This window comes from Oryctolagus cuniculus, chromosome 2 (assembly GCF_051225735.1).
Source record: "Oryctolagus cuniculus isolate XC-2025 breed Fujian yellow rabbit chromosome 2, ASM5122573v1, whole genome shotgun sequence".
Classification (NCBI taxonomy): domain Eukaryota; kingdom Metazoa; phylum Chordata; class Mammalia; order Lagomorpha; family Leporidae; genus Oryctolagus; species Oryctolagus cuniculus.
In genome coordinates, this window is record NC_142868.1 from 18,828,616 (window position 1) to 18,850,898 (window position 22,283).

Genomic DNA, 22,283 nt, shown 5'->3' on the forward strand with positions numbered 1-22,283 from the left:
TTTCAAGGTTCATCCATGCTATAGCATGCATCTGTACTTCCTTCCTTCTCATTGCTCTACAATACTGTATCATGTAGGCATATGACATTCAGAATGCTTGTTCATCAGTTAATGGATATTTGGATTCTTTCCACTTTGGGCAATTACAAATAATGCTTCTATAAGTTTTCATGTATGAGTTTTGTGTGGATGTATGTTCACCTTTCATATATGGCCCAACAGGTCACATAATAAGTTAATGCTTAGCATTTAAATAAAAATTCACCAATTTTCAAAGTGAGCTGCAGCATTTTCCTTTTCACTGACAATGTATAAAGGTTCCAGTTTCTTCCCATCTTTGCCAACATGTGCTGTCCATCTTGTTGCTCAGAACCATCCTTGAATATGTGGAGGAGTATGATTATGGATTTGATTTTCCAATTAGAAATAGGATTTTCAAACATTGTCTCCCATTTTGTGACTTCCCTTTTCAGTTATACGTTCAGATTTCCCCCAATTTATCCATTTTTGTTTCTTTCTTTGCTTATGCTTTTGATACCATTTATAAAAGACCATAAAACTACCCAAGGTTATAAAGATTTGCACTTCCATTTTCTTCTATGAGTTTTTCAGTTTTAGCTTTTACATTTAAATCAGTGATGCATTTCTAGTTATTTTTGTATGTTGTGAGGGAAATATTTGTTCTTTTGCATGTAAATATCAGTTATTTCATACCATTTGTTGAAAACACTGTTCTTTCTTCATTAATTCTCTTGACACCCTTGTCAAAATCAATTAACCAAAATGCATGGATATATCTGGACTCTCACTCCTATTCCATTGATTTATGTGTTTCTCTATATGCCAAAACCACATCACCTTAGTTTTGTGGTAAACTTTGAAATTGCCAATTATAAATCCTCTACTTTTGAATCCTTTTGAATCTATTTTGGCTCTTCTAAATCTCTTGCATTTCCCTAAGAGTTGGGTCAGCTTGTAAGTTTCAACAAACATAAATAGCTGATATTTGGATGAGTTTAAATATATAAAAAATATTTATCAATGTGTGGGTGGACTGGGGTGGGGATTGGTGAGATTTAAGATCTCAATCAACTCTGGAATACCACGACAAAGATCTGAATACAGCCATATTATATGAGAATAAAATATCTACCAACGAAGTGGTGAAAATTACTTAAATTAACGTTTTAGAATATATTCATTTATTTGAGAAGCAGAGAGAGAGACAGAGACAGAGACAGAGACAGAGACAGAGATAGAGACAAAGAAAGATAGCTTTCACTTGCCTACTCACTTCCTAAGTGCTTACAAACAGTCAGGACTGGGACCAAGCTAAAGTTGGGAGTTGGAAACTCAAGCAAGGTCTCCTATATGGGTGGGGGGAACCCAATTATTTGGGCCATTACCATTACTTCTTAGGGTCTCCACTATGGCAGGAAGTGGGAGTCTAGAGCCAACCCTAGGAATCTCACCAAGGGAATCTGATGTGGGACACTGACACCTTAACTGCGAGGTTAAATACCTTCTCCCTCAAATTCTTAATGTGGTAATTCCCTTTATTTCTTGGCTGGTACCAAATTCCAGATCCATTTTATTTGCCCTGTGGTTTATTATTGCCACCATCATTAAACATTAATAATAGAGGTCCTTGACGCTAGAGTTTTGAGCGCCCTGTTCTCAAACTAATTTGGAAGAATAATAACACTGATTTTTATCTCTACTGCAGTGACAAGAAACTTTTCTGGTACTGAGATGGCAGAGACTACGGTGTGTTTCTGGTTACAGAACCATCACCTACCATCCAACTCTTAGGAATAATAAGTCAATGACTTCCCAGGCTAAATCTGAGGTGTGGAAAAAGTTGGTCAGTGACAGCCCTCAAACTGTATTTATCTAGCTGTTCTTCCATTGCTTATTGCAACACCTTTAAACTTGTTCTTAAGACTCCTCTCCTTCATCACCCATCTTTTCTAAAATGCTCCAGAACATGACTTAAAAACGGCCACAAGGATTATATTTGGAGGTACACAGTCTCATCTGCCATGTTCCTGTTATCCAGTTCAAGTTTGTTTAAGAAATATCTGAGTGTCAAATGCACAGAGGGGAAAAATGGTGACACAATCCTGGTGGCTATTCTTTCACCTCCCTTCCCACATGTACTCCCCCTGCAAAGCTACCATATTGCCTCCCACTGAGGTAGAATATCAGAGGTCTTAACAATGGCTGTAAGTATATGAACACTACCAGTAATATATAATATCAATTTGTTGGTTTTCATTTCTTGTAATTCCTGAGTCACATTTTAACTTTTCCAAAATGTGGCTTCCCTTCATTCTCATCATTTTTACTGACTTGTAGTATTTCCTTTCATATTAAATATTAATCTTATGTTCACTTTTGGTGTTGCAAATCATTTTACCAGTATATTTTCTGTCATCAACTTTATGAATAATTTCCTTCATCAAATATGTTATCAATCAAATATGTTATCTCAAAAAAATAATAAAATATTAAGTTGAAAAAAGTTAAAGGGCAATATGTATTATGAAAAATGTGTATGCAGATTTTGACACCTTTCTGCACCAAAATAAACAACTTTTAACTAAAAACAAACCAAATATCCTCAAATGTTCATGAATCACAATTACCGATTTCCCTCCTTATGATTTTGCTTTTGCCATCTTAAGTAGCGATTCATCACTCCTGAGGGACAAATATTTTTCTTATAAGAGTTTTATAGATTTATCTTCTATACTTAACTATTTAATCCATCTTGCAGAGTGGGAAGTCTCTTTATATGGTATGAGGTAAGGATCTAATTTTCTTTTATACTCTATACATTGAGCCAGTCTTTCTTCTCGTCTCTCTTTACAGTTCTTTAGCCAATAAGTGTAATCTTTGTGAATGCCATGTTGTTCATGACTATTTTATCATTTTTTTCATAATATATATCTTGCCAAAGGGCATTTTCTCTCATTTTTCTTTATAAAAACACTATTTCTAGTACTTTGATCATTCTTTTAAATTTTGGAATAGATGTTTAAATTTTGCTAAAATATTGTTAAAATATATATTAGGATTATACTAAATCTATTGGTAACATTGGAAACAATAGACTTCTTTATAAATTGAGTCATCCAGAAGCTTGCTGTTATCTTTCTATTTGCCTTAAAACTTCTTTTCAGAAGAATAATGAAGCTTAAAGTTTTCTCTATAAAAATAATTTGTAATCCTCATTATTATTATTTCATGGATACTTTATATGTAATTTTATTGCTATTTGGATGGTACATGTTTAATACTATTTCTAGATAATTGGTGTTGGTAAAAGGATACTTGACTTTTAGAAATTGACTTTTTACCAGGTAAACTTCACTGACCACTGAGGATAGTCCAATATTTTATTTTGGGAGTAAGTTGGACTTCCTATAATTATAATTGTCTTACATAAGTTCTAACTTGTATTTATTCTCTTCTAATCTCTACATTTTTTATTTCTCCTTTTTTCCTCATAGTATTCTAGTACTATTTTAAACTTGAGTGTTTTTTTTTAAAGAAGCATTATCTTTTAGATAAGCCTGAAAATATTTGACTAAAATTTCCCTACTATGTATCAGGTTGTTGTAGGTTTAACATATATGCCCTTTTTTAATTTAGAGAAGTTTCATTCTAACAGTTTTGAATCTATGACAAAAACAGACATTAAAATTTAGTAAATGAATTTTTAACTCAAAAGTTATTTGTACAAAAATAGCTATTTGATGGATGAATAAAGAAACTGGGATCATATAAGTATATATTTCAGTTATGATATATAATTCAGTCTAAGAAAAAGTAGATCCTGTCATTTGCCACAACTTGCATGAAAGTAGAGCATTTTACGTTTGGTGAAATGAGACAGATACAGAAAGAAACAGTGTATGATCTCCCTTGTTTGTGCAATGTTTCCCCAAAAGAGTCAGATAGTCAGTCACAGAACAAAATGATGTTTAGCAGGGGCTGTGGAGGAGACACTGTTAGGGGAGGAAACAGGGTAATATAGATCAGAGAATACAAGGTAGCAGCAATATAGGACAAGCAAATCTAGAGATCTGATTTACAACATGTAGATAGTAGTTAAAAAAATTGTACTGTTTGGGAGTTGGGCTAAAAGTGTATTTTAGCTGATCTTGCCACAAGGAAAAAATGGTAACAATGTGAAATGATTGATTAATTTACTTCACTGCAGTAACCATTTTACTGTCTGTATTTATTCCCTAATATCATGTTGTATAACTTAAATATGCACAATAAAATTTATTTTTAAAATAAAAGCTAAAACATATACTGCAAAAGTACCAACTGATTAGCCCTTTATGTTATGATAAAATAGAATTATGTCTTATTTTGTATTCTGTTTATCCAATTTATGCAAGCCTGAAAACTTGAGTCTGTTCTCCCTCTTTTTTTCAATGTTTTTAGCTTGCTGAAGTCTTTGATAAGGTAGCAATATTCCAACCCTTGAAAGTATAGGAAAATTCAGCTATAAAGTTACTTGGAATGAAGCATCTTTGGAGGGCTTGAAATTAGCATTTCTATTTCTGTAATGGTTATTGGTCTATTCAGGTTTTTATTCTTCCTGCTTCAAGTCTGCCTTTTTATATTTTTATACAAATGTCTCTCTTCATCTAGGTTTCATATATATTCAAATGTATTAGTGCATAACTATTATGATAAAACTTCATTAATTTTAAAGCTCTTGTAAATGTGTACTTATTATATCTTTTTTCATTCTACATAATATTGATTTGTATACATTCTTCCTCTCTTTTCTGTCAGTCTTGCCAGATATATATTTAACATACGAATGCTTTCAAATAATTACATTTTGGTAATATTCTCTGTATACTCTTGGGGTTTATTTAGTCATTCCCTTCTTAAATATTTATCAAGTACCTGCAGTATGTTGACCACTGTTCCACACAGTCACATACGGCAGTGAACCAATCAGACTCAACCCCTGCCTTCATGAGGGCTCCATGTTCACGCTGCTCTCTTATTCCCCTCAAGTTTACGGTTGGCTCTGCTCTTGCCTCTCTGACTTTCCTCCGGGTTGTTTGGTCTAATGTTTTAAGTTGGAGGCTTACTAGTTTTCGTCCTAGAAATATATTTGCACTGTCATTCAGTGCTAATGATATAATTTCCTTTATTTTTTTCCTCTCTATATATTTATTTTTAGGCTTCAGTTAATTTTATTTAACTTATAAATATCTTTAAACTTATTAATTGCGTTATCATTCTGCCTACATATATGGTGATCAAGGATATTCTCAGTATCCTCAGATGCATATTGGCTTACTTCTTTAGACAATAAAGTGGACTCCTCTCTGATTTCATGTGCACATATCATGTACACTTTATATATACTTATGTGTAAGTGTATGTGCCCTGCAGGAACTACTTCTCTTCTTGCTGGAGTGTTCCCTGAAAGACTATTCTCAAACAGCTTTCTGTGGGGCAAACCTTATGAGGATTTAAAATAGCTTTGTTGGTTTAATTTCAAATAATTCCTCACCTTATTAAAATTTTAATGTGATATTGTTTTTAAGCACTTTGAAAGTATTACTCTGTTTTTCTTGTCCCTAAAAAACCTAATATTAAATGATTTGCTGTCCTTATCTTTTTTTTTTCCTTGTTATTCTTTGCATCCATCATATGTTGTCTAGGTGTGGAATTTTCTTATCCAACCTTTTGGCACTCAAAAATATCTTTCAATTTGAGGTCTTTTATTATGCTCTAATCTGGATGATTCTCAGCCTTTTTTTTTTTTTTTAAGATTTATTTACTTATTTGAGGGGCAGAGTTAGAGAGAGAGAGAGGAAGAGACAGAGAAGTCATCCATCCACTGATTCACTCCCCAAAAGGCCACAACAGCTGGAGATGGACTAATCTGAAGCCAGGAGCTTCTTCCAGGTCTCCCACATAGACACAGGGACCCAAGCACTAGGACTACCTTCCATTGCTTTCCTAGCCATTAGCAAGCAGCTGGATGGGAAATGGAGCAGCTGAGACTCGAACCGGCACCCGTATGGGATGCTGGCGCCTCAGGTGGAGGCTTGACTTGCTACACCACAGCGCTGCCGCCCTTTTTTTTAAATGCTTTAATGTCCATTTATGGCCTTTCTTTCCTTTAAGAAATAATATCATAAAAAGATTTAAAGCTCCTAATTCTTCTCTCTGTATTTTTTGACTCTTATTTTTCATTTCCCATCTCTTCCTTCCTGTTATCTGCAGTAGCCACCCCAAACCTCTATAGTTTAGATCAGCAGTCTTTTTTTTTAACTTTTATTTAATGAATATAAATTTCCAAAGTATGACTTATGGATTACAATAGCTTCCCCCCCATACCGTCCCTCCTACCCACAACCCTCCCCTTTCCCACTCCCTCTCCCCTTCCATTCACATCAAGATTCATTTTCGATTATCTTAATATACAGAAGATCAGCTTAGTATACATTAAGTAAGGATTTCAACAGTTTGCTCCCACACAGAAACATAAAGTGAAAAATAATAGATGATTTTTTTTAAATGATGATGAAATCAGATCAGACCTATTGTCATGTTTAATCCCAGTGAGAGTCAAGTTGGGAATTGATAATTTCTTTCTTTTTTTTTACAGAAGATCAGTTTAGTATGCATTAAGTAAAGATTTCAACAGTTTGCACCCCCATAGAAACACAAAGTGAAATATATTGTTTGAGTACTCGTTATAGCATTAAATCTCAATGCACAGCACATTAAGGACAGAGATCCTACATGAGGAGTAAGTGCACAGTGACTCCTGTTGTTGACTTTACCAATTGACACTCCTGTCTATGGCATCAGTAGTCTCCCTATGCTCCAGTCATGAGTTTCCAAGGCTATGGAAGCCCTCTGAGTTCTCCGACTCTTATCTTGTTTAGACAAGGTCATAGTCAAAGTGGAGGTTCTCTCCTCCCTTCAGAGAAAGGTACCTCCTTCTTTGAAGACCTGTTCTTTCCACTGGGATCTCACTCGCAGAGATCTTTTGCCAGAGTGTCTTGGCTTTCCATGCCTGAAATACTCTCATGGGCTTTTCAGCCAGATCTGAATGCCTTTAGGGCTGTAGATCAGCAGTCTTACATTTTATCTTTAACTTTTATATTTGAATTTTAATTCATATTTTTATTTCCTGTGTGTGACTGGAGTCATTTTATAACTCTTTGGCCCTTTGTCTTTTCTCCTGATAGCAATCCTTCTGTGTTTGAGGAAATATCTTGTCACTGCTTGCACCACCCCTCCAATTTACCCAACAGAAGTTCCTCTGTGTCTGATCCCCTCAACACTGGATTACACAAGGGTTTCCTTATTCTGGTCACCGTTTGCTCCTCTTATTCCTCAAAAATCTATCTCCAAGGTTGTTTTATTTTTAAAGAAGCTTTTGCATATTTAGATACATCTCCCCCTCTCTGTGGGGCCACTGGGAGCTTCTGGGGAGGGAACAGAACAAACCCCATCCACAATCTTGGTAGGAGCTAAAAATAAAGATGAAGGGGGGGGTTCTAAAAATGGGGGATCCGTCCCAGCAGATGTAGCTGCCCAGGCAAGTCCCTTCCAAATAAGTCCCAGCTGTCAAGGCTTCCTGGAACCTGCCAGAACACTGAGCCACATCTAAACAGAATTGAAGACCTAGGGACAGTGACACGAAAATGAAGCAACAGGGAAATGAATTCCAACAACAGATAGCAGTTGACTGATAAACCATTATCACCTTCCCCTGATCGATACTCTTATTTTATACCTACAAAGGCAGTGATTGAAAGATAAAAAGAAAATGTTCTCTGCTCTCACCCAGGCAATCCCCCATGGAAGGTTCTCAGAGGCACTGAATTGATTCAGAGCAACTGGAAGCCTTCAGAATTCCCTCCCTTCTTTCTTCTGTCTTCTTTCTATTTGCTTTTATTTACACAGACACCCCCAAGAAAGAACCCTGTTTCTTTCCCTTGACTTCCACATGGCTTGAAAACTGGTGACACATCAACAGGTTGTCACTACTAATTCAGCAACTTTGTCCACATTGTCCACCTCCAGCTGTGAGGAGAACTTCACCATGTATTTCAGAGGAGTCTGGAAAACAGAATTAAAAGATAAGTTCATGTGATGCAAAAACAGTGAAATCCATGCATTTGAGGGGTTGTCCCAAAGTTCACAGAAAATGCATATTATGAAAACTATGTATGAATTTCAAACATTTTTGCACCCAAAAACTTACCTTTCACACAGAGAGTTCCAGTTGCTATTCTCTTCTGAATTGCCTGCAATGGCCCTAGGCAATGCTGGGAGCTGAGAACTCAATCCAGGTCTCCCATATGGGTGGCAGGAACCCAACTACTTTAGCTGTCATCACTGTCTCCCAGGCTTTGCATTCGCAGGAAGTTAGAGTCAGGTTTATTGCCTGTATCAAACCCAGGCACTGTGATGTGGAATGCTGGTAGATTCCTCTGTCTTTACAAGAGTTTTAACGACTAGGCCAAATGCACCAAAAATGCTAGTGTTGAAAATTGCCAGTACTGTGTCTTTAATATGAGTGTAAATACCTTTTTATTTTCTTTGTGTGTGGTGGGGTAGAGGGGCGCCTAGGGAGAGAAATTAGGTGGTCTACTTTTTAGCTACCAGTTACATATTTCATATGTAAATGAGGCAGAGAAAAGACATAGTATTGGAGTATGCAAAGGAAGCCAAGGGAGATTCCTGTGCTGCCTGTGGAGTAGTATTTTGTCCCTATTCAAGCCAAACTTATACATATCATTTCATCTTCCCAACATCACTCTTACGAGTACATTGCTTTGAACATATTACCAATAAAGAGACTGAGCAGAACGAAGTTCAACATCACCCTAATTCCGTGGATAATAATGGGAGAGGAGCATCTCCATAAACTCCTGCTGGGTCCATTAAACCATAAGAGCAAAGAAGAGAAGAGTCTGGCTCTAGGGTATGGCTTGCTAGTCAGGGTTTACCCTTGGTTAAATGCGAAGCAGCCGAAGGTTGCTGGAGATACCCCTCACCTTCATGCTCTTTTTCAAGGCCTTATCTTCCCTTTGCAGTATCATGTCCCCCACCATTTAGGTAGCCATGACTCTCAGCTTATCTGCATTTCCTACAAGAGTTATTTTTTTTTTTTTTTTTGAAAAACAAATTCTCACTTACATGTTAGCCAAAGGGGATGTTTTTTGTTACTGTCTTTTATTTGTACAGTTTAGGGGTTTTGACATTGCTTTTATTTTTATTTGGCTTATTAAGAGGACCATGGATACATGGAAAATCGTTTCTTTAATGTTTGTAATTGTTTAATTCAAAGGAATGCATCTGTAAATGCAGAGTTTCAGAAGGCTGAACCTAAGCACAGAACATGCAAGCACTGAATTTGTTATCATTGAAATAATGCGATTCTAGGCAGTTTTCAATGCCACATGGTCTGGTTGGTACCACAAGGCCTAATATCTGAGAGCACAACAGGACGCGAGTTAGATGGTCTTTAAAAAGCATTCTCTTGAGATAATCAAGGTAGAAATAAAGAAATCTCAAAAGTTTGGTGTGTGGATGTTTATCTTGCTAGATACCGTCAGTATTTTTCTGTAGCTACTTTTTGAGCTAGCTAATGTTTAATTTGAGTAACCTTGTGGAAAGACCTGTTTAAGTGGCCCTATCAAACAATAGCAGCAAGAGGAGAGATAAGAAGAAAGTATAAAAGGATTATTAAAGAAATGCTGGGGGTGGAATTTATCTCCTAACAAATCAGGGTGTACAGCTTAATAGAAAAATCCTATAATGGGTGGACAGATAGGAAACTGTTATTTTCCAGAACTTACTAGCATGTGAATCTTTTTCGCTCTGATTTGGTGGCAGGAGGTTGGGGACAGGAGCCTGTGACTTTCAGATTGTTATGTTTATAATGTATTTCTTGGGATCCTGACATTCCGAAAGCTTTTTTATTTTTTTAACATTATATAACATAGTGGCAAAGGGTGAAAGGAGAGGAGAGGGACAGGAGTTTGAGGATGTCTACCCTAAGCCTTTATCCATAATTTAGCTGTGTAGGAAGAAAATCTCTTTTGATCCTTTCACAATCCCAATACATCCAACAGCAACGCTAGAATAAGCTTTGCTGTACTAAGTGGTCTGTTACATTGTAGTTTTTTTATAAGGAGTCAGAGTACAAAAGTGAGATGGGGAACAGAGAGACCGATTATTAAATAGAGGCTGGGTTTGTCTTGCAACATTTCTATTATTTGGCTTGCCCAGGCTTACACCCGAGATTCTACATTTAGATGCAAGAACATTTCCAACATGTGTTCCTTGCATTTCTCTATCACAGAAGAGAGTTAATAATGAGCGTGTATTGATTTTTCATTTGTATGTATAGTTGTTGAAGTAAAGAACCCGAGATTCTATTTGACCAATCAGTTTGTATTTGTTAAGGACTTAATAAGTAGTCACCTCCGTGGAGGTTTGTAGAAGTGTCATCAAAGCAGGGCAATTTCTACTTGGATACTTAAAAAAAGAGGCGAGTTGACAAAACATGCACAAAACAATCAGAATGGTGGAGTAAAATACTATGACTTTTGACTTCTTGCATGTAGTTTTCTGTGTTAATGAGCAAGATAAAATTACTGAACTTTTCTTTAGACATAAAGGGCTAGGACAGTGGTTTGAACAACTGTGCATCTCAACTGTCTGTGGCGTTCTGAAAATTAGGATAGACTGACTCCATACTCTGATTTATCTCAAGGCAATGCTTTTGATAGACCATCTAACTCACTTTTTGTTGTGCTGTCAGATATTAGGCCTTGTGGTGCCAACCAGACCATGTGGCATTCTAGATGAAACAAACTGAAATCTCTGGACAAGTGTTATGGACTGGGTGGTTGCATCTCCTACCACCAAAAATATATGGAGATGTTGAAACTCTAAAAGAGAAGGTTATTTGGTGTTGAGCCTTTAAGAGGTGATTAGAGTTACATGAGGTTGTGAGGGTGGGACCATCCTGATGGGATGAATGCTCTAAGAGCATACACCCAGGGCTCTCTTGCTCTTGCCCCCCCCCCCTTCCTCCTCAAACAAACAGCAGGTCCTGTGAGCACACAGCAAGAATGCAGCTGTCTATACCACCCAAGCAGAGTCCTTCTGAGGAACCAGTCATGCTGACTCTCTGACCTTGCACTTCCAGCCTCCACAACTGTGAGGAAACACATTTCTGTTTTGTTAAGCCTCTGAAAGTCTATGGCAGCCCAGGCAGATAAACACAGGGAGACTTGCAGTTTGCTGTGAACCGAGTTCCTGGTCATCCTGTCCCTACTTAAACTGCTTTGGGTAGGTAAGAAATGAATTTTCTTTTACCTTTTTCTTCTGTGTCTCTTTGTACTTCAAGCTGCAGCCACCACAGCCTCTATAGGATGGATATAACCCAGGAAAACAAAAACAGATTCAGTCTTGCTTTAGATTCAATTTCCCTTCTCCCTCCAAAGCAGAGAATGTTGGAGTCTTAACCCCTGACACCTCAGAATGGGCCCTTATTTGCACATAGGGTCATATACAGGTACTAAAGTTAAAATGAGATCATTAAGATCAGTCCTGATCGAACATGATTGACGTCCTTAACAAAAGGGCAAATTTAGATCCGAAGACATGAAGACTGAAGGTATCCTGCCCTGAACCAAGGACTATCAGAGATCAATAAGGAAACCCCCCAGAAGCCAAGAGCAATTGTGCAACACATTCTCTTTCACAGCCTGCAGAGGAGTCAAACCTCCTGCCATCTTGGGTTGAGGATTTCAACCTTCAGAACCCTAAGTCCATAGTTTTAGTCAGTGGCACTTTGTTGCAGCCACCCTAGACAAGGAATGGAAATCAGCATCTGATATCTCAAGTACTTACAAGTTCCAGGAACCAAGATGTTGAGGAGAGATGGATTGCTTAGTTTGACTTCTAGAATTTGCCACTGTATATCAAGATTCAAAGACATAAAACACGGAGACCATAGGTTCTGAAAATGTAATGTGCTCCAGAAGCACATCAACTTACCAACATACAGGCTGCTGGACTCGCCATCCAGGATGAGGTTTGAGAACTTGTGCTATTAAGGACTTATATTGGGTGATGCCAGTGATGCTACTTTAGGGACACAGATAATGTTCATTGACAAAATAACCTTTCAAATAATCAAAAGAGGATGAGTATTGGAGCATAGAGTAGAGGAAAGAACTAAGGTGTATATATACACAAGTCATGCCACTGATGTGCAAGGTTGACATTGAAACGCTGTAAAGGCAACCATCTGGCCTAGCCCTAAGATGCTGCTTGGGATGCCCATGTCCCATGTAAGAATAACTCCGTTCAGGCAGTGCTGTCTATTACAACACCCTGTTCATGCACACTCTAGGGGACAGTAGGTGATACCTCAAGTAGTTGAGTCCCTGACACCTCCATGAAGAACTTGACTTCTGCCTGGTCCAGCATCCCTGCTGTACATATTTGGGCATGAATGATTCAGTGGGAAAGCTTTCAAAATCTCTCTTTCTCATAAAAAAAAAGAAGGGAACTATGTAAAAACAAGCCAGCCTAATCAGCAGTTTCCCAAACAAGTATAAGCCAAGTCTGTGAGACTATAACAGTTTTAGTCACTCAGATAGTTTCAAATGCTGAGCCACATTTTCCCCAAAATATTAATAAGTTTGTGATGGCTGGATTGTTAGAAGTAGGGCTAAGGTGCTAAGCAGTACGAAAATTTCAAGGAGAGTGAAAGAATAAATATCATGTGCCAACCCCACCAATAAAAACTATCCACATATTCAAGTTGAGGGGTCTCTCTGGGATCACTTTCCTAAGGACTCAACTCACACTAATGACAGCTCAGCCTCTGACCTGATCACCTTCCAATTGTGAATACTGTCAACAATCTGGGGAGAGACATTGAAACCACAGCAGGCTGAGTACCAAGAACACCAAGGTTGAGTTTGGTCCCAGCTCCATCAAAACAGCAGGCTCCTGGGCACATCCTCCTGAAAAATGGTATGGATTTTTCCTACATTTATTAAACTGAAAGGTCACAGTGGTGACACTCAGAACAATGGATCTGTCTTGTCAAAAAGGAATCTAAGATTGCAATTCCAGAAACAGAAAACAGTGAGCAATGCCTAGTTGGCATCTGAGCAACAAAGTCCCTTCCCCAGAAAAAGCACAGTGCAAAGAGAGGAGCATGGAGCAGCCCTACCTCCAAAGACCAATAAGGAAATTTCTCTGGGAGACCTTTTTTATTTTTCCTTCTGCTACAATCTGTCTCCCTTGAAATTGATTCTAAGATGAAGATGGAGAAGAATCACCAAGAGATCAACGCAGACCTCACCCCATCCAGATCAGCCCCTCTCTCTGAGCCTTTGCCTCTTTGATATTACCTTCCTTCTGGTCAAACAATAGTGTAATTAACAAGTTTTGCTTTAAGAGCCCCTGCTGGGCTTCAGGCTCAAAACAAGCATTGGAACAATTAGGACCACGAGCTCTGACATGAGCTAGAACTGGATATGAGTCAGAGTTCCATCACTCTTGCTATCAGACTTCCTTTTTATAGGGTTTCCCTGATACCCCAAACATGAAATCCTTATGGAAGGCTTCCCCATTCTTTTCTTGAACTTTTACCCATTTTATGCTTTGACAATGCGTCTGATTTTATATGTAAGGTTGCTGCTTAAAGGAGGAGGAGGAAGACAAAGAAAAGGGGAAAAAAGAGTAGGAGAAAAAGAAGAGGAAGAAGCTACAACATGGCCACACACACAGAGGAAACTTGGGATGGGGGCTGCATGTTGAACAGTCTGGACATGCACAGGACATAGAGGATGCTGAGCCTCTCCAATCAAGATTCCTTTGCTGGCATTCCCACACCCCAGCTTTCTCCTACCTGATTTATAAGACTTTCTCCCACCCTATAATGGGGAAAAGAGGTGTAAGACATAATTTTCCTGGTGCTTATTCACAAATCTTAATAAAGCCTTTCTCTCCATACAATACCAGCTTTCTGGAACATAACTGGGCAGAGGACCTGTAAGGCAAACAGTCTTTTAGAAGTGAAGTCTCCTGGAGACCCACTCAGCCTACTCATTGTGTCCTGCATCAATGGTTGTGGGAAGGAATGCATCCGGTTGCATGTGAAAAGCTGTGAGAAAGTGACAGGCACATTGGTAGTGGAGAGTAAAATACGCATATACTATTATAAAAATAACAACCCCTTTGAAAAGAATGTCAGGCAATATCGTATGTAAAGAGAGATTAAGAAATAGATGCACGATGCCAACAGCCAAATAGACTCCACTTGTGGGGTCAGTGAGGTGGTGCAGCATGTTTAGCCATGGCCTGAAGCATCAGCATCCCACATGGGCACTGATTGGAGTGCTGGCTGCTCCACTTCTGATCCAGATCCCTGCTAATGTGCCATGAAATGAAACCAAGGATAACCCAAGTGTTTGGGCACCTGCACCCATTTGGAGACCCGGATGAAATGCCTAACTCCTGGTTTAGTCCTGGTCCAGCCCTGACTGTTGCAGCCATGTGGGGAGTGAACCAGCTGATGGAAGATAGCGCCCGCTCATGTTCTCTCTCCGCTTTTCCCTGTAATACTGCTTTGCAAATATTTACATAAAAATCCACTTCCTATTAGCTACTATTTTAAAACCTATTTATAATTGAGAGAAGCATTTGGTTTGACAAAGAAATTTGTAGAGTAAGTAACTGAATTTCAGTACTTGAAAGAACATTAGAATCAAGTATTCCTCACTTTCAGATGATCAAATGGAGGCACCAAAGATGCTGTCTTAGCCAGTTTGGGAAGTTCCAACAGAACAGCACAGACTGGTGGCTTAAACAGCAAGTGTTTATTTCTCAGTATTCTGGAGAATGGGAAGTCCAAGATCAGGATGCCAGCAAGTTTGGTGGCCGCTGAGGGTTCTCCTACTTTCTTCCAGTGAATGGAGAGGAAACAGATTCTGTCCTCTGGTTTCTAAGAGGAGCACTAATCCCACCCAGAGGGGTCTACCCTTTAAACAGATTTTCTCTTTAATGCCCCATCTCCAGCTACTATCACTTTAGGGATTAGGGTTTCAACATGTGAATGGAGGACACATCTCCTTCAAGGTCAAACAGTTGCAAGGCAGACCCAGCACTATATCTCCCTTCTTCTGATCACTCCAAAACAACCTGTTAGATCTTAATGCTCATGTGCTGGAAAAAACTGGATTCATTTCTTTGAAGAATTAATACAATTTGGAATTAATCAAGCTGAGTCAGAAAAGGTAACATGTAACCTGTCATCTGAACCATTGAGCATTGGTCTGACAAACAACACATCTATCCGTCAACAAAGTTTATGCTGGTGCCTGAATGCATTCCAGAAGACATGGAAGTGGAGGAGAAGTGTTTTAAAAGCAAACAAACCTTTGGTGTGTTGTTAAAGGACACTTGCTTTGGAATGGAAGTCCAGAGTGTTTAATTATCAACATGTGCCTTTCCATCCCCGGCCTATTAAATCATCTGGCCCGCTAATAATAGCCTGTTTAGCCATCAGGAGAAGATGGATGAGTTTTAGTTCCCATTTTCAAATCCGAGGGATCTGCCCTGATTCTGAATTATCTGCAGATGAAGATTAGTCACTGAGGCATCTGTAGGTTGTGCAGAGGACATCGGAGTCTCAGCCAGCACATTTATCCTCTGCGGCGTGCTCCTCCTTCTCTTCTAGACCATCCACCGGTGAACAGAGACCAGTGGAGCCAAATTGAAAACGTGGAGAAGGGAACATTACCAATTAAGCGCTCCTTAAACTGCATTTAATTGCTTCCTGCCTTTAAAGGCCCATGAATACATCATGTGTTTAGCTTTACAAAGGACGTTTTCTGTGTAGTATGACAGCTTGCACAATCTCAGGTCTCTGTGTGTTTTAATTCATGTCCTGTGTTTTCATTACCTGTTGATATATAACAAATTATTCCAAAAGGTGCTGGCCTAAAACAACGGATGCAGATCATGATTTTATGGATGAGGAGCTGAGGAAGTGGTTAGCCGGGTGTCTGGTCTTCGATCTGTGACATATTACCTAGGATGGCATAGTTAGTTCCAAATGACTTGCACAGCCAGCAAATTGGTGCTGACTGTTGGCTGAGAGCTTAGTCTGGTCTTTCGGTGGGATGATGTGCTTGTGATCCACAGGAACTATCCTCAGGCTGCCCAGACTTCCTTACGACAGAGAAGCTGAGTTCCTAGAGTGAGAACTTGGGCCAGACTCATTCTGACCTAGCCTCAGAAGGCCACTTTGCTTGTATCCCTTGGTCTGGCAAATTGTTTAAAGCAAACTTAGATTCAGAGGCATGGAAAATAGATTCTCACTGTTAATGGTAGAGTAGCAAGGCTATCGCAGCCATCTTTAATCTAGCACATCAAGGAAAACTGCAATCATTAGACTTTTAACTACCCTTTCTGCTCCACAAATTATCTGATGCTTATCACAAGCTTCAAAAAAACTTTATTCAATTTATTCAACAGAAATCCCTCCACTCAGAATATTTAATAAATACTTTGTGATGGCTTCAAACAATGGTTTCAATCACTAAGTCAGTCAAATGCCATTTATTTTTTCTGATGATCATTCCTTTCCATTCCCAGACCATTCCCACATTGATTAGAATACTCAAATGCCATTCTGGATCCTGAATAACTAATCTAGTCAGTAGCAAATAATGGAAATTTTCTCCCAACATTCTCTGTGTGAGAGAGCAAGGCAGACAATGGAAAAATACAATTAAGAAACACTTTCCCAGTTAAAGAATGATCTTAACAATGGCAGAGCTTCTCAGACATTTAGGTGGCTTTCATGCCACCCTTTCTCTTTTATGCCCCAAGGAGTAGGGTTACAGAGAAAGCAGTTTGCAGATCTTATCAGTAGACTCAAAAGTAGAAATTAACTAGTAGCGAAAATCTCTTACATTGAGCCCTTCTATTTGCATATATTTGCATATGAATGCCCAACTAATTGTTTTGAAGTAACAATTAAGAGAACAATAGAAGAAAGACAAGGGGCTTGAGGCTGCAACAGACACCTGGGAGACTGTATTTAAAAAGCTTTTTACATATTTGATTTTATTTTTTAAATAAAGAGAAGGCACTGAATCATGAACACAGAGCATTACCAGAAAAATCAAAGTGGGAGAAAGTTCCTGAACTACTGATACTATTGTCTGTCATTTTTTTCTACTTCAATCTCTAACCTGTATGGAACCCAAGATAGTTAACATAGTGCTGGACCAAGTTCTGAGCTCTCCCTCACATGCTAGCACCCTGAGTTTGCACTCGCCTCTCTTCAAACTAGTATTTTTAGGAAGTTTACATGAAGTTTCCAAGGGGGCAATAAAGAATGGGGTAAGGTAGCATTGCTTTTCTTTCCCTGCAGTCCTGAACAATTCAGGTTTGGTCCCAAATAGGCATAACCCACCTAACAAAAGAAATGTCCTATATGTACCTCTTCTCATTCTTCTCCAACTTTGCAAACATCTGCATCATCTTGAGCAAGCTCTTTGGAGGAGATTTACTCCTGCAACTGATTTTTTATAAAACTGCACCTGCTTAGTAGCTATTTCTCTTCAGATAATAGCACATTAATTTCCCTTTACACAGCCTCATCTCTTATTTTCAGTCTCAGTGGCTTTTGATGGGATTCTAACCCTAAGTTATAAGAAAAAAGTATATAAGTTATAAGAATAGAGCCAAAACAGAAGAGGCATTTAGAGATGGAGGGAAAAGACAGAGAGGGAAATTGGGGAGAGAGAAAAGGAGGGAGAGTGACAGGGAAAGGAGGGAAGGAGAGAGAGAGAAAACTGATATTGTTTGAGATCTTGGATCCAGCCATTCTCTTAATATATTTTGATTTACAAAAGCCAGTTAAGGGGCCTGGCACTGTGGCATAGCAGATAAAGCTGCTGCATACAATACCACACCCCAAATTGGTGCCAGTTCAAGTCCAGGCTGCTCCAGTTTTTTTTTTTTAAGATTTATTTTATTTATTTGAAAGACAAAGTTACAGAGAGAGGTAGAGAGAGAGAGAGAGAGAGAGTGTTTACTCCCCAGATAGCTGCAACAGTCAGAGCTGTGCTGATCTGAAGCCAGGAGCTTCCTCTGGGTCTCCCATGCAGGTGCAGGGGCCCAAGGACCTGGGCAATCCTCCACTGCTATTCCAGGCCATAGCAGGGAGCTAGACTGGAAGAGGAGCAGCCAGGACTTGAACCTGCGCCCATATGGGATGCCGGCGCTTCAGGCCGGGGCTTTAACCTGCTGCACCATAGCGCTGGCCCCGGGGGCTGCTTGAGTTTCAATCCAGCTCCCTTCTCATTTGCCTGGAAATGAAACAGAGGGTGGCCCAAGTCCTTGGGTCCCTGCACCCACATAGGAGACCTGGAAGAAGCTCCTGGCTCCTGGCTTCAAATCAGTGCAGCTCTGGCCATTGTGGCCATTTAGGGAGTAAAGCAATGGATGGAAGACCTCTCTCTCTCTCTCTCTGCATCTACCTCTTTGTAACTCTGCCTTTCAAATAAACAAATAAAATCTTTAAAAATAAAAAAAAATAAAAAAGCCAGTTAATTGGCTTCCTCCAACACACATAAACAAGTGCACACATAGACATATTTATTTTACTTTAATAATTATTACTATCTTCTAAAAGCAGTATGATTGGGGGTTCCATTGCTTGAAACCAGGTTTTATTTGCAATCCTTTTATCAACAGCTCACAAATCTAATCAACTTAATCCTATCTGCCTGCCTATATCATTTCCCCCTCAGAGACTCCAAACCTTAATTTTAAGGGACGCTGAAGGGCATAGAATCATATCTTCTGTAGCCACTTCCTGCCCATCCTGGGTCTGGAAGTCTCTTTCTATCTCATCTGCCAAATGTGTCTCATGAGCTAGATAGAGTACTCTCAGTCACCATGCATATTCTTTTGTAGAATCTCCAGGGAAGAGCACCTTTATTAGTATCCCCTGGGCACGTCTATGTGGAAACTCTATCTCAGTCCTTTCTAAAACAAAAATTGATTTTTTTTTTTTTTTTGCTCATATTGCATGTAGATGTCAGGCCAACTAGAGCTCTCCAATTGTGGCTCTAACTTCTCCACTAGACATCTGAAACATGTCATTGTCAGAGCAGGGCAAATAACAAGAGACTATGCTATACATGGACTCCTATTTAAAGTTTCTACTCCAGAATGGCATATTCCCTATCCCTTCAGATTGCACTTGGGAAGCCTAACAACTATACAGAAAAGTATATGCTACCTTCACATGGTACTCCAAGTAAGATGGCAAAGGCAAGAAAGTAGAAACCATGTACAGAGATGGAAATGCAGGATTCTGACACGGTAAAGGTGTCCTGTGTAGACTAGTGTTAGGGAAGTCACATCCCACATCAAGTGCCTGGCTTTGAGTCCCAGCCCCAGTTCCTGATCCCAGCTTCCTGCTAATACAGACTCTAGAAGTCAGCATTGATAGCTGAAGTAATTGAATTCCTGACATCTCCATGGGAGCCCTGAACTGAGTTCCTGGCTCCTAACTTTGTCTTTGGCTGATACAGGCTTTTGGGGACTGAACAAACAGATGAGAGCATTTGTGGTCTTCTCCTTCTCTGTCTCTCCTTCTCTCCCTTCTTTTTTTCCCTCTCTCTCCCCTCCCTATCTTTTTCCCTCACCCAGTCTCCCTGTGTCCCAAATAAATTAATGAAAACTTGTCCTCTCTTTACTGAGCTGTTGCCTAGACTACCAGTAGGAACAGAATCCAGTACTTAAGTTTGCATTGGAGATCCAGGGTCTCTAGTGTGAGAATTTACCTTCAAGCCTCAGCACAGAGAAAGGCAAGACACCTGTGCAGTGGAAATGCACACCATTGAGCTATGAAAGCCTAAGGTCCTTATGCTGTGCCAGGAGAAGAATGCACCTAAATGGGCTTCCCCAAGGTTGTTGATTTTCAAAGACTTGCTCAGTAGGCTGCAAAAAGTGAACTGACTACAGTGTTGGTCACAGATATTTTTAGAAACAAATTTGAATCAAGTTTTGAAAAATAAGCCATTCTAAAATGTTGATGTCCTTAGGATGCTGTGGCTGTCGGTGGGACCTAGATTCACATTCATATACTCAAATGCTCTAAGGAAATACAAGAAATATAGTTTTCTCCATCTTGCCACATTTGTAGTGATTTGTTAAAAATCCTCAGATGGGTACTGTTCTAACAGTGGATGGATAACACACCACCCTAAAGTTTACTGGCTTAAAAACAACAATAATCATGTATCATCTCTCATGATCTTCATGAGTCAGAAACTTAGGAGCAGCTCAACTCTATAGAGTTTTGGTCCACGGTATTCCAGGAAATTGTCTTCTGATGGTGGCTGCATGTAGTATCATGATGGCTTCCTCAGTCACATGTTGAGAGTTCAAGCATAGCAGACTTAACAGTTGGAAACTACATGGGCCCCTTGAACAGCCTTCTGTAGTTCTATGTGGTATCTTTATGTAACTTCCAACATGGTAGCTTCACAGTTTTACCTTACAGGTCATAATTCCAAAAGCAAAAAAAAAAAAAAAAAAGCAGACGCACATGAGAGAGAGAGCATTCCAGGCAGAAGCCATATTGCCTTCTATTTCTTCTATTTCCTAGCCTCAGAAGTCAGGCATCGATTTTATCATGTCTCTTAGTTGAAGCAGTACAAAGTTACAAAAGTATGCTCAGGTTCAAGGGTAGGGACCAGGCAACTCACCTCTCAAGAGAAGATTATCAACAGCACTTTATAAGAAGAGCTTGTGGTGTGAAATTAATATTAGTGTGACCATTGTTGGAAAATCCAATTTGCCACAATGCCCTGGCTGCCCTGCCCCTCAATCCAGTTCTGATGAGACACATTGGATCCGAATCAAAAATGCTATAGCTAAAAGGAAGAAACCGTAAAAATAATCTCATGCAAGTTTTCCAATTACTAACTCAAGGAGTTTAAGTGATTGCCCAAGGTAAGACTGATAATGAGATATAAATATACCAAAACTAGACTAGCAGTCCTGATCCTAAGCTCTTTTCACTGAATTACAGCAGTGTGATTCATTTTACTGAGCTCCTGTTTTACAGGTCATGGTCATAGTGAAGCTAAGATGATGAAAGTTGAATCTCAAATTCCGTTGAGCTGAAAATTAACTGCTATCTATTCTTTGATATTTAGTTGGTTTGATTTCTTAGCTGATGGTGATATATGCTTAATTCACTGGTAAAAAACAAAGTTATTGATAACTAAGAATAAAAAATGATAGTGAAAGGGATTTTTTTTATCTTACTCTTAGCACAATCATTTATGGAATAGACTGTTTTAACTTTTTAATAAGGCATTTGAACTCAATGACTTAATAGTTGAATGCACTGTCCATAGGACAGGAGTATTACATTAACCTATTTCATATTGGGTAAATAGTGGTAGTTTGAGGAAAGGCTAATTTCATCTATGTCATCAAATTTATATATGAAAAATAATTTATGGTATTTATATATTGTCTTTTGATATACCTGCAGGGTCTGTGGTGGGTATCCCTTGCTTCTTGTCTGATATTGCTAATTTGTATATTCTCATTATTTTCTTTCTCAGTCGTGCTAGCAGCTTGTCAATTTTATTGATCTTTTCAAATGGCCAGTTCTCAGTTGCATTAATATTTTTTCATTTTCTTTTCTATTTTCAGGTCATTTGCTTTGTTATGCTTATTGTTTCCTTTTAGTTCATTTTGTTTTTCTTTTCCTCAGTTTTTGATGAGAGAACCTAGATTATTGATTTGATTTCTTATATAATGTTAAAATTTAGTTCTATAAGTTTCCCTGGTAGCAATGCTTTAACTATGTCCTGCAAATTTTGGTAAATTGTATTTTCACTCTCATTCTGTTAAATGTAATTTTTTTCTCATGAGTCTGTTTTGATCCATGGATTATTAGTAAATATGCTAGTTAGTGTGTAAATGTTGGAAGATTATTTGGTGATCTTTCTTTTGATTTTCAGTTTGAGTTTTAGTTGATTTTCATTTAAAGCTAAGTTTTTTTTGTTTGGCCTACTTCAAGATATTTTTGTTTTTAGTTTTCAAAACTTTCATTGTAACATGCCTTTGCAAGGACTGCTTTGACATTTTCCTTTATGGGAATTACTCATCTTGACTCTGTGGTATATGTCCTTTGA

General features: G+C 38.7%; 1 protein-coding gene across 1 annotated transcript in view; it reads right to left on the reverse strand.

The window, feature by feature from the left end:
• Positions 1 to 7,880: 7,880 nt before the first annotated feature.
• Positions 7,881 to 22,283, reverse strand: part of LOC149127698 (uncharacterized) — a 241,801-nt gene continuing 227,398 nt past the window's right edge. The window contains exon 3 of the mRNA XM_089326852.1: positions 7,881 to 8,124. Coding sequence (XP_089182978.1) covers positions 8,035 to 8,124 — 90 coding nt within the window. The 3' untranslated portion in view covers positions 7,881 to 8,034. The remainder of the gene's footprint in view (positions 8,125 to 22,283) is intronic.